Genomic DNA, 13,842 nt, shown 5'->3' on the forward strand with positions numbered 1-13,842 from the left:
GCAGTTTTTATGATTAAGATGTCAATGTGTTCCTTTTAAAATCCATTTGTAAAAGTTTTTTTTTTTTTCAGGGTACAAAATTGGCCAGTTTAAAAAATCAACATTTTAGGTCACTTGGCCAAAAATGCCATGTGATCTTTTGTCATTGTCGTTGTAAATTTTGTCAATTATATAGATCAAGCACAAAACATTGTTGCCATTGCTGTTTTTTGACCACAGGCGTTGAGTCACCTACTTCCACATACATTTTATATATCTCAAAAACTGTAAGAGGTATTGGAAAATAAAAGTGAACTTTCTTCTTCAGCTTGAAGAGCTCTACATAAGTTTTCTTTGGATGAAAGTTGTCAGGAGTTATTTGCAATGAAAAGTGAAAAAAGACAAATTGGGAGCCTCTTGTTTATTTTTGGTTCAATTTTGAATTTTTCAGCACAATACACCAAAATGAGCTTATGCCGTCACTTGGCGTTCATTGTCGTCATCATGGACAAATTTTCGAAAATCTTTTCCTCAGAAAATACTAGATTGACAGGATGTAAACTTGGCTTGATTGTTTCTTAGAGTATTGTGCACAAAATTACCATTGGGATTTATGATCCATGAAAAAACATGACAGCCTTTACTAAAAATAGAACATGGGGTCAGAAGGTAGTTTTTGTAAATAACCCAAAAACTGTTGGTTTTTTTTTTCAGGATTAATATTGTTCAGCATCATGAGACCGATCAGTTTTCAAATAAAATATCTGGTATTAATTTCTCTGTTAAATTTTGGAGCTCCTAACCTGGTTTGAAAATTCTGTTGTTTTTGTTCCAAGATGGTTTGCATGAAGCAAATATTAGATGGAGTCTGTTAGAGGACACTCCTATCCAAAATTATAGAATCTATGCATGACATGCCATTTTGCAGGAGTTTTTTTTTTCAATAAATCAGAAACTTGCACACATGTATATTGATTGGCCATGATAGAAGCAACTTTTCATGTATTTTACATATAGCACTAATTTGTCTTATTTTGTGTTTAAATACGGAGGCAATGATTATGGTAACATTCAGAAGTATTCAAAACATAAGAAAATGGTAAGGAATTTAATCATCCTGAAATTTTTTTATTTAAAATTCCCCCTTTTCAGGTTTCAAAGAAAAAGAGGTTCTTGTACAAAACCTTTTCTTTCAAGTTTAAATTTGTTAGAAAACACTCAAAAGTTTGGGGGAGGACCAATTTTTTGCTGATGGAGAGGGGGTGGCTAGCTGGCAGATTTTGGAAATAAATATAATGGCCTATGCCTTCTAGAAAATAATTAAATATTTTGACTTCAGTCCAGATACTCTATACAGTGAAATGAAAATAAATACTTAGTAATCTTGCCCAAGTGAGGTTGAAAATGTATGTCCTGACCCACAAAATATCCCCCCTTTTGTGTCAATTGATCGCTCCTTAGTCTACAAAAACTGTTTTGGGATATGTCATGAGTGAGATGTGATGGGGTGGATTCTATGAACAAGCTTTCTGTCTTTTTTTTATCCAAAAAATTTCCTCATAACTTTGCATAAATTACTTATTGAAAAGCCAATCACGATGTGGAATCAGCTTATTAAGAAGACCGGAAATGCTTGTTCTTCAAATCTTGATGCTGACATATTTTACCTTGGCTGTCATACCCAATATACAACTACAAAATAACGAGTTTCCAAGAATAATATTCGCTTTTAATATCAGATGATCAGCATCTGTTTGCAGGACTAACTCCCCTTTGCACGGAAAACAGCGTCTAGAGCACCGTTGTGACGTAAGTTAGGTTTTCCAGGAAAAAATGATTGTCATCTTGTAATGTAAACATGGCATAGCAACATAACAAACGCTGTATATTTTTTAATTGCCAATCTACGGTCATATTATTGAGGTTGCCAATCTTGGCAAAATCCCCTGAGTTCAGGATTATGGAATATATGTGCGTTATGTCAGTCATTTTTGAGAAATTTCAAAATTTGATGTTGCCAGTTGTAGGTCACCCAGAGTATACATTATTCAATCATGTTTCAAATATCTCTTTACATACCAGGTATATTCTTTAAATTTATTTCATCTTTAAAGCTGTATTTTATTGTTTTTCAGTCATTAATGAACTTTTCTGTATATTTTGGTTTTCAGATTGAAAAATCAAAAGCTTTTAAATGTGGCACATTTGGTGCCTCAAGTTTACAGCAAAGGTATATGGCCACAGGTGATTTTGATGGAAAGATGCAGATATGGTGAGTGATAAATTGATTAACAAAAAAGGCGCTATTTTTCATAATCTATTGTACTTATTTACTGGAAGAATAACTTAGTTTCAAGTATGGCACAAATGCAATGATTTTGTCACTTCTCAGTGAGGAAGTTCTTTGTGAAACACTTAACACATCAGAGGTTTTTTATGATTATCATAATCTTCCAGGCATGTTTTCAGTGTAATCTTACTCTGTTCTAACCTAGTGTGAGCAAGAAAATCTCTGAGCCCAAAAGTTTAATTTTGATGAAATTTGAGTTTCATCATAGCAGTAAATTTGTTATTGTCTTACATGTATTTTAAAAACTGAATTGGGAATTGAAGCATGCACTTATTTTTGTGATGAGATAAAAATGTTTTAGGAATTTAGAGTCAATGGAGTTGCCAGTTTATTCTGTGAAAGGACATAAAGAAATTATAAATACTATAGATGGAGTTGGAGGATACATTGGAGAGGGAGCTCCAGAAATTGTCACTGGCAGTAGAGATGGTTTGTATCAAAACTAGGGATGGAAATGATTAATCAGTTAACCAGTAAACTGTCAGAAGTACCAAATATCCAATACTAAAAAGCTACTTGTTATGAATTTTTTAGATTTTTTTTACTGTTTTTTTTTCAACGGATCATATAAATATCCAAACACTGTTTTCTAATTAAGGCATGTGAATGTTATTTGACCAGAGGCTAATTACAATATTAAAAGTTGTTTTAATATTTCTCAAAACATCTAATTAAAAACTGATTATATGGCTTGGTTGTCTAAATTGTAGTAAACTTTCATTTGCACTCTTAAATGATTGTAGCAATTAGAGCTAAAAATGCCACCGTCTTATTTTAAGAGAGGTGTAGATGAAACCATGTTAAATGCAAACTATATGACTTTCAACCAGCATATACAGGCAGAACAAGTAATATGCTTAATCATCTTAACACTCATCAGAATTTCTGCAGACCCCGGACAAAAACAACAGTCGTAAATGAATAAAATGAGTCCAAGTCTAAAACTTTCAATTAAATCTCCTTCATAGAAAAAAACACTCAAAAATCCTAGTATTAAAAAACAGAAGGTTCAGAGATATACAGCGGCAGTCATTTGTTTATGTTGTAACTATGTCAGACATATATATATAAATTTTAATCAAGTAATATACATCAATTATATATCAAACCAGATTAGGAGCAATATGGAAAATTTCCTGGTCCTGGCTCTAACTGCCTTGTTAACAAAATCTACAGGTTAACCAATTAACTGATTGAAAATCCTAATGGTTAGTAGTTTCAGATGATTTTGACAATCCAAATCAAAACTGAAACTAAATGAACGGTCTAATGTCTCTTATAGTTTTTTGTGTTTAGTTTGTTTTATTTGTTTTCTCTTTTTGTCTTTTACTGTTATGTATCTTTGTTTTTTTTGTTAATGTTCTAGGTGCTGTTAAAGTTTGGGATCCAAGACAAAAGAATGATCCAGTTGCTACTATGGAAGCTGGTGAAGGAGAAGATAAACGAGACTGTTGGACTGTAGCATTTGGTAATTTTTTATTTCATTTAAAGCTTGATATAATGTGAGAAAGATGTAACATGTAAGAGGAAGATGTCACACACTAGCATTGATAAAAATCACTGGGATAAATGGTTGTTATAGTCATCTCAACATGGCAGAAAGTTTGGGTACAAATATCCTTGTTTCAAAAAGTTGTTCATTTAGGATACTGAACAAGAAAAATATGATAGATAGTTGATAATTCTTCCTAGCTTGGAAATTTGAGTGGTAAGCATATTTATATAATGTATGTATCACAATACAAATAACAAGTCTGTGGTTGTTTTATTTCAAATTTACGCCATCAAAATCTTTAACATACCACCAGAAAAGTAACATGTTGATTTTTGTTTATGTACAACCTGAAGATATAATTTTAAATTGGGAAACCGCTTATATTTTGTGTCTTTCCTCGATCCATCGAGTGTTACTGAATCACAGATGCCATGTTGTCTATGTAATTACATTACTGATAAGGCTTTCCTACTCTATTAGAACATGTTTTGTGATTTGAGAAATAAATTAAAATAAGCGCAAGATAACAACTGCATGTACAGTTCATATTCTTCCTATCATTATTATACTCATTTGTGTCGAATGGAACTATTTTATACGATGAAACTCTTCCGAATACTTCCAGATAGAAAACGGACAAAACGGGCACCTGAGTAGAAGGTTGTAAGAATATATTTTGCTGTCTTCATGAAGGAAAGCCCATTAAGTGAAAATTTATCAGATGACTGGATTTGCAACCATTAAATATGTTTAATCTGCCATTGTGCTTAAATGGCGGTGGGTAACTTTATTTAACTTAAGTTACCCACAGCCCAATATGGCGGATGCCAAATTGGTTGATATACAGTTGATGAAAAATTTACATTTCATGGTATTTTTCATGCATTGTTTGAATTTTTATAGCAGCCTTAAATAACAAGGTCACTTACCAAGACCATTTATTAATGAATATTGATTTCATTTTAGCGCAAGACCAACTTTAAAAAATGAACAAGATGTCTGTAACTTCTTACTCTAAATTTATAAGGCTGTCAGTAACTTTATTTCTGGATATGGTTTACGTTGGTTATCAAAATTTCAAGTTTAATAATTTAAAAGTTAAAAGACTGTTAACTTTGTAACTCCTCAATTTTAGCTCAATACATGTAGTATACAGAATTACAATTTGCATCAATAAAGACAAAGGTATGAAAGTGTGGCTATTAAAAACAGAGAACAGAGATTTATGGATTTACTGTTGATTTTCTACAACAACCCGTAATTTTCATATTCTTCTTATATAAACTGGATCAGATGGATGCAGAAGCAAAACCACAAGTTTCCACTGAAGCAGCTGTTTCTGCTGATTCTTCGGCTGTTGTTAGTAAAAATAAACTCCATTTATTATATCAAAACCCCTTTTAACATTTTTGACGTTACAATAAGTTGCATCATTAGTATTTTATATCCATAAATTGTCTTTGAATAACAACATTTAGCCTGAATATCATGACTTACGGTGTCATTACAATACGAATCTTATATATCAGTCGTATTTACAAGTAAAATATAATGTGTTGATTTCCCAGCATAATTCAAAATCGGTCTAAACAACTCTGTCTATGCAAAACTGATCAAAACTTTGCACTTTGCTGAAGTTGATTATTGAATGTTTTGCTATAGTCAATAAAGAAAGCCCAAGATTATGCAGTTTTTCATAACTTCTACATGTTTATTATAATTTGAATGTGCTAATTTTATTCCTATGTAAGCATCTACGAAATATTGATTCTTTGAAAGTTACTGACATCCCTATGTAAAACTTAAAAAAAATTACCTACATCCTACATGCTTTCTAAAATCGGACTGTGCTGGTTTATTTTGTAGTTTTAAATAACATTTTTACGTCAAGGAGATTTCCTCAGTTACTTTTTCACCACATAACACTTGAAATGTAAGCGATGTTTTCAAAGTATCATAATTTTTACCAGAGAGTTTCTTTTTGACACCAAGACACTCCATATTGGGCTGTGGGTAACTTAAGTTACCCACAGCTATTTAGGCACAGTGAATTTACACTGGTTTTTGCTTATATGGATATTCCATATTTTCCATGAATTTTGACATCAAATTACCGATTATGAATATCTTCAATAGTACCTTTGTTAAAATTTCAGAAAGTTCATGATTTTACGGATCATTTCCATAGAATACTGTGAAAAATACAGATTTTCATCAAGTAGTGTAAACAGATCTGTTTACATTTGGCAATTTTACGAAACGAATTGTTAAATATTATACAAATATCGACTGCCATTTTGGAAAAGTTAGAATAAAATTCCCCATTTATTTAGTAAAAAACTTATCTTTTAGGCTTTGTTGATAACAAAAACAGTTTATGATTAAGTCAGCCAGCTAATTCTTTCAGTCATTTCTTTTTTACATTTTGAGTTATTTTAACATATGTATTTGTATTTCAATGAACCATGTCTAAAAATAGAAATTCATTTATTGTTAAGGATAATTTTGGGGACAAGGGTGCTAAAAGGATAATTTCGGCTTCAGGATGAGGGTGCCAAAAGGTTCATTTCAGTAAGAATGAGTTAAGCTATTGTTAAAATATTTATTAATTTACATGGTAAATAGGGCACAGTTTTCTCACCTCCACAGAAGATCAAAATCTAGAATTGCTATTTTTTGCCCTCAACTCTTTTTTACAATTCTTACAAAAATTCCTAAATGCCTAATTTTACCTTATTTTTCACACTATTATGTTTTAATGCTCAAATCAAATTAATGATTGCTAGAGCTTTTGGACATCTTTTTTCTGACACTCTTACTTTTCTTTCAAGCTCACTTTGGAGTGAAATCTTTTGTATTTTTTTCACAAGTGGATTCTTATTTTTTAAGGATTTGTATTTAAGGGATATAACCAGTACCATGACCTCCAATGATAGTATAGATATGAATGTTAAAATCAATTAATTAATGGGGATCTCAAGATGGCAGAGGAAAATTTGGGTAAGAATATTTTTCTTTCGTAAAGTTGTTTATTCAAGATTTTTGACAAATTAAATATCACAAATAGTAGGTAATTTTTCCAAGCCTGTTATTTGAAGTGGAAAGCATAGGTGTTAAATGTATGATTAATGAGAAATTACAAAGTAAAAATATAGAAGAGATGACCGTAACGAAGAATTGTCATGCGATAAGGGATGTCCATACCTTACAGAAAAAAAAAGGTACTTCGTCATGGGAATTGGTGTTGATAAGCATTATATTGTAAAGGAAGTCACAGTCAATGGATTTTAACATTCATATCTATATTACAGTCATCAGCTTTACCCAGTGAAAATGTCATTTATCAAAACTGACATTCTAGGTCTTACTAGACTTGAGACAACTTCTCTGCCGGCAAGTTGTCTAATATTATAAACTTCCCTATTTGCATCACATGATTTGCAGCAGATTACTGTAAATGTATTAATTTCCGTGGTTGCTAATTTGCACAGATTCTGTCAAGTGAATACATTCGTGGGTATCAATTTTAGCTGTTTAAAAAAATAATAAGAGTTATTAAGTGTTAAAAATTAATTTCATGACTTCTTTTTTTCTTGTATTTCTGTCCACCACAAAAATAGCAAAAATTAGTACACCCAAAAAAAAAAAAAAAAAAAAAAAAACTTTTACGGTGCATCCTGTCAGACTGAACCTGAATGGTTCTAATGTAATAGGTTAAATTCATATAGATTACTTTTATGAGGACTTCATATTCTATTACTTTTCCTCTTAAACTACGACTAGTACAAGTGCAAGTGATATGAAACAGAAAGATCTGTTATGAATATGACCTCTACAACTAGTTTACTATTCCACCACTAAAATGTATCTTATTGAAGCTGTAGCCACTAAAAGCTAATGGTAAGACTTTTTTTGATGAAATTTGAAGTTCCATTTCTTATTATTATACTTACAGTGAGAGAGCATCAGTGACATCCCAGAAATGTAAGGGTCTGAACTCTGAAACATGAAATGCTCAAATTCATTTTATTGGAAATGTGATTGTTTGATCTTTTTAATGCAGATGTAGATAGGGAGATTTGTCTTTTTATTATTTTTTTTAAAGAGGCAAACAGGGATGTAGATTGGGAGATTTGTCTTTTTATTATTTTTTTAAAGAGGCAAACAGTGATATAGAAAATAACATTGTACTGACTTGACAAAAAATGATATACGGATGAGGATTAGAGCCTTGGGAAATAACAAGATTGTGCCAAGCATTTTCACTTGTTGGAGCTGAATATCAAAGTTTTTGTTAAGTCAGTGTACAGTTATCTTATACTACAAAGAAAGGACTTATTAAGCAAGAAAAAACAAGTTTTTCTATCGAAGTAGGCAAAATCCTGGCCTCTGTAATATAATGTTTGTGATGTCACAATAGAAAGTTATACTAAGACGGTGACAGTATATCATTGGTAAATATACGGTCAATGCATTTTGACTGCTCAAACAGAATGATTGCAGTAAAAATGATCTTACACACTTATGATTAAAAGTAACTGCTAAGTTCAAGGCTGTGTTTATAGTTGGCTATTAAAAATTGTACATACATACACATGAACTTGTGTCATAAAAATTGTATCTTTTGAAGATTTTATAATTTATTTACAAAGATTATAATCATGCCATGCAAAGTAATATTATCAGAAAAAGAATTAGATGTTTTCTGAAAATTACTCTGGTATTGTTTATCAAAAAAAAATATAAAGCGGTAGGAGCAGATTTTGAAGAAGCAAAATTGCTTCATTTTGTATATACAATCCAGAATGTTTGTTACAATAGTGATTATAATTTCTTTCAGTTATTCAAATAGTTTTGTACATCAATCTTAAGTACTGCCTTTTAAAAGATGATATAGTTAGTCTTTTCTTAGTACATTTTACATGTAGACAAACAAAAAAAATTGATAAAAATTGTCCTGATAGGAGGTCCAAAATCTGGACCAGAATTTAAAATCATCTTATATACTGGACACTGTCCATCATATGTATTAACATTTTCAATAATTAGTTATTACTAGTAGATGGTTACACGGAGTGTATATTAGACTTTAAGTCCCTGGTTGAATTTGGATCAGGGTTATTTTTTTTAATTTGTTTGTTTTACAGGACATGCATATAACCAAAGTGAGAGATGTGTCTGTGCTGGTTATGATAATGGAGATATCAAGCTATTTGATCTCAGAAATATGGCATTGAGATGGGAGACAAATGTTAAAAATGGGGTAAGTTTAATCAAGTTAAATTGGATAATCTATAGCAATGTTTATTTAACAAAAATGATTACTTTTACCTTTAGTTTCGAAAAAAAACATCTGTTTTTGTTTTTGTCCATTTTCATATTCATGCAAGCAATTAGTATATGTTATCTAGGGTTAGATTCTAAATGTCTTTTTAATTTTTTTAATTCAGCATCTTATAGCAAGTCTAAAACTGATTGAAATTATATGTAGTGAAAATGCAATGTAGTCTAAACTTTGTTTTAGGTTTGCGGTTTAGAATTTGATAGAAAAGATATCAGTATGAATAAATTAGTTGCAACTACATTGGAATCCAAGTTTCATGTTTTCGATATGAGAACTCAACATCCAACTAAAGGTTTTGCAAGTGTTACAGAAAAGGTTTGTAGAAACACCAATTATAGTCAATATAACAATAACATATGTGGTATGATTGTCAATGAGATAGTCATCAACCAAATGCCAAGCAACTAACAAACTTCTACAGGTCACCACACGGTCTTTAATAATGGGCAAAACCCATACCATTAAGCAAGCTCTCAAAAGAACTTGTCTTAAATAAGGTCTTATTTATCACTTATTCGTCAAATGTTTTCCCTTTGTTTAGTACCAAAACACATTGAAGCTACATATAAAGATTATTAATTACATTTGCATAGCCTGTGTGTATGTTGATAAAAAGTAGTCAAAATAAAACTGATAATGTGTACTTAAAAATGGTATTTCATTCACAAAAAAAATAAATGTATATGAGTATTGTTTACATTACAAAATTACCAAACTGACAGGCAAACTGTAGGTAATAGTAAAAAAGAATAGCCAAAAAAAAAGGAAAATTCATTTAAGAAATGGCAATATTAATGCATCAACCGGAAAGTTGAAAACAAACACAACGGTCCTGTTCTTGATGGAAATGGTGGGTTAAACCAGGTTTTATGGCATGCTAAATATCTCATGTTTGAATTAGTTGCCTCCATCCTGTCAGTCATCAGAAAATTTTCAATTCCATTTTGCTAACAATTTTTTCAATCATCATACCTTTAATGTAATGATTTTGTAAGCTACTTCACTGTGTGCACATCATTTGTCATCAGAGTTCACAGTGAAATTTGAAAATCAATTATAAATTCAATGTGTAAAACAGTGGTATTAAACAAGTTAGTTAGACATAGTCCATTATAGTAACAAAAATATTTCAAACAACTAATTTCTGTTAGTTATTATTTGAAAAGGTTTTTCCATTTATACTTATACAAATTGTTGGTATTGTATAGCATGACTGAGGAGAACCTTTTTTATACAGTGTCATGAAAATTATGTTTTCTTCTAATCAGATATGAACAATATTTAACAATATTATCTAATCATTAAATGATGAGACAAATCTGACAGTTGTATACTATTACCATCAACAGTGGCTTAAACAATTGTTTGGTTGTATATGATTTTTTTATAGGCCCATAAATCAACAGTATGGGGTTGTAAACATTTACCACAGAACAGAGATGTGTTTATGACACTTGGAGGCAATGGTTCACTTAATCTTTGGAAGTAGTAAGTATTTTGAGTAGTTCAATTCCTGTACTGTTAATTTACACTTATAATTTATAATTATTTTGGGACATACCAAACACTGTATTTGCATAGGTTGGTGAAGTGTCAAACCCACAATTGGTCTCTGCCATATAAATTTCTTAAAACAAGCCGGAGCTCAAAAATTTTGATGAACTTATATAACAATCTCTGTCATGTGAGCCAAATTCTGTAAGCCCACCAGTATGTTTACCTGCCATGACTGTTGAGCTGTTGTCAATTTTGAAGACTGCACAATAATTTATTTCATCACATTGACAAATGATGTATATAAATGCAAATTATATCATTTGATTCAAAGTGTTCATACTATCTAAGTACATCTACATTTCTTGAAAGAGAAAAAACAGGTAACAAAAAATGTGGGTTTTTTTTCAAACTGAATTGCATTTAAGTGATTGAAGCAGAAAACATTTAGTAAATATTGACTGACTATGTAAAGGTGCACAAAGGGGCATGAAGAAGTAATTTTCATTTTGGGTGTACACATGTTTTAAGCTCACCTGGAAGTAGGCCTGGTGAGCTCTTGCCATCATTTGGCATCTGTCGTCATCTGTTGTTGTCGTCATCCATTAACAATTTTGTCAAAATCTTCACCTCTGAAACTATGAGCTGAATTATATGAAACTTTGCACATATGTTCTTTATGTTGTGTTTACATTTCTGATCCATCAAAAAAACATGGCCGCCATTTCTTAAAATAAAACATAGGGGTTAGACAGTAGTTTTTTGCATATATCTCCAAAAGCATTAGGTTTAGCCCAATTCTGATGGAGTAAAAGTGTTCAGCATGATGAGATCTATCTGTGGTCAAATTTTCATTTTAATCTGTGAAGCCATATTGAAGTAATTGCCCATTTTTTTTTTTTTTTTTTTTACATTTTTTTTGCTATTTTTAATGTTATTTCTTTTAAAAAAATCTTCTCCTCTGACACTACTTGACCAATTGGAACCAAAGTTGGTATGAATGTTCCTTGGGGTATCTTGCACAAAAGTCATGTTTTGATCTGTCAAAAAACATGGCCACTATTACTAAAAATAGAAGATAGGGGTCAAACAGCAGTTTTTCACATATATCTCTTAAACCGTTAGGTTTAACCAAATTTTGACATGGGTAAAAGTGTTCAGCATGATGAGATCTATCTGTGGTCAATTTTTTATTTTAATCTGTCAAGCCATGTTTGAGTTATTGACAATTTTTGCTATTTTTAATGTTATTGCCTTCAAAAATCTTCTCTGGCACTTTTTGACCAATTGGAACCAAACTTGGTATGAATGTTCCTTGGGGTATCTTGCATAGAACTGATGTGGGGATTTTTGATCTGTCAAAAATATGGCTGCTATTATTAAAAATAGAACATAGGGGTCAGACAGTAGTTTTTTGCATATTATATCTCCAAAACCATTTGGTTTTGCCAAATTCTTTCAGTTGCTGAAATGATCCTTATTATAAGGCCTTCAAAAGTCTTGAAGGGATCAAAGTTGTCAGACGACTGCTAGTAAGAGTTATTGCCCTTGAAAAATGAAAAATTACTTTTTTTTTTACAGTTTTCAGCCAATATCTTGAAAACTGTAATATATTGAAAGAAACTACAATTGCTGAAATGATCCACATGCTAAGTCCTACCAAAGTCTTCTTGAGTCAAAAGTGTTAGACAACTTCTTTTTAAATTTATTGCCATTGAAAGACAAAATTTAACAAGGTGAGCGATTCAGGCTCCTAGGAGCCTTTTGTTTATATAGAGGATCTGTTAATCAATACTAAAGGAATTGTGAACCATTAACCTGTGGATCTTATATTAAACAGGATGATAATCACTTGGATACTGATGGGGTTAGCAGTGAGTTACACCTCTTACTGTTTATGACAATAGGATAAACATTTAAACACTCAGTATGTCAATCATCTATAGATCTTTTAGGCAAATGAAAATTTTTCCTTAACATAGTGAAGCAAGTTAGTTTAAAAATATGGGGTAAGTATTTCATGCATTCAAACTGAAAAATGTGATGGAAAGAATTGACTGACACAGTTGTTAGCAAAAAAGTATGTAGTATCAGATGAAGGAAAAAAAATGATGTCAACTGTTTATATTAATATATTTATTTTATAGTAATTATCCTGCAAAAAGAGTGAAAGAGGATGAAAATGGGAAAGAAATGGGAGTAGCCGGAACAGTTTCTTTGCTTCAGAATGTGTTAATGTCTACACAACCAATTAGTTCATTTGATTGGAGTCCTGATAAGGAGGGGCTATGTGTATGTGTAGCATTTGATCAAACAATCAGAGTACTTATAACAACAAAACTGAACAGGGTGTGATCTGTGTCAGCATTGGTCATCAATATAAAGTATTGTTATTATTGAAGTTTCCCTCACACTCAAATAAGTTGGAAACAAAAATCCACTGAATAACAAGCTGCTATTGATATAAAGAGTTATATAAGCAATGTTCTTATGCTAAAACAAGCAGTTATAATGCAGTTCACAACAAAAGCAGGCAGCAATGTAGTTATGAAAGGTGCACCTTACTGGTATTTTTTCTCTCTTAGAATTTAAAAAAAACTGACTTATTAAATTATGACATTATTAATTAATGTTTATGACATTCTACACTGTTGGGAATAAATTATTATTTTTGTTATCTAAACTGTTGTCTTTTTTTCAGGTACTTAGTTAAAATATATGTTGATTATCATGATCTAGCATAAAACATTACCATATAATGGTATAACCCTGTCAGTGTCATTGGCATCTGTTAACTTTAGTTTATTTACAAAAACTGGAGTAAAACTGATCCAATCTATTTGAAATTTTAGCACATTGTTCCTAGTTTTTGGAGGTTTTTGCCCCACCTGTTTTGGAAATATGGGCTGAAAGGGGAAAAGGATATTATCATTAGAATTGATGGAAAAAGCTTATTGTTGATCAGATTTTATGATTTAGATGTCAATCTGTTCCTTTTGAGATTCTGTTGTGGAACTTTTTTTAAGGTAGGTTTATCTTTAACTGTTCTTGAGTTAAATGGGTACAAAATCGGGCCATGACAAAAAAAAATGAACTTTTATTTTCGGTCTACTTAAAAAAAAACTTTTTATTGGATTCCTTATGAAAATCTGTGCCTGCCTTTTTTCAGTCAGGTGTCAG

General features: G+C 31.1%; 2 protein-coding genes across 3 annotated transcripts in view; one reads left to right on the forward strand and one right to left on the reverse strand.

Annotated features, from left to right (window-relative positions):
* Positions 1 to 1,760, reverse strand: part of LOC148623722 (ribosomal RNA processing protein 36 homolog) — a 24,761-nt gene extending 23,001 nt beyond the window's left edge. The window contains exon 1 of the mRNA XM_088565775.1: positions 1,647 to 1,760. The gene's annotated coding sequence lies outside the window, so the exon portion shown is untranslated. The remainder of the gene's footprint in view (positions 1 to 1,646) is intronic.
* The window catches only part of LOC148623723 (dynein axonemal assembly factor 10-like), a 16,572-nt gene extending 3,227 nt beyond the window's left edge, over positions 1 to 13,345 (forward strand). The window contains exons 2-8 of one of the 2 annotated variants that reach the window (XM_088565772.1): positions 2,151 to 2,251; positions 2,631 to 2,758; positions 3,696 to 3,797; positions 8,972 to 9,087; positions 9,349 to 9,483; positions 10,559 to 10,656; positions 12,810 to 13,345. In XM_088565772.1, the coding sequence (XP_088421898.1) occupies positions 2,151 to 2,251; positions 2,631 to 2,758; positions 3,696 to 3,797; positions 8,972 to 9,087; positions 9,349 to 9,483; positions 10,559 to 10,656; positions 12,810 to 13,017 (888 nt within the window). In that variant the 3' untranslated portion in view covers positions 13,018 to 13,345. The remainder of the gene's footprint in view (positions 1 to 2,150; positions 2,252 to 2,630; positions 2,759 to 3,695; positions 3,798 to 8,971; positions 9,088 to 9,348; positions 9,484 to 10,558; positions 10,657 to 12,809) is intronic. The other variant, XM_088565773.1, reaches the window with a different exon arrangement.
* Positions 13,346 to 13,842: the final 497 nt, after the last annotated feature.

Source organism: Perna viridis, chromosome 2, assembly GCF_037379345.1.
Source record: "Perna viridis isolate PV_CMFRI_1.1 ecotype Kerala chromosome 2, ASM3737934v1, whole genome shotgun sequence".
In the NCBI taxonomy this organism is placed as follows: domain Eukaryota; kingdom Metazoa; phylum Mollusca; class Bivalvia; order Mytilida; family Mytilidae; genus Perna; species Perna viridis.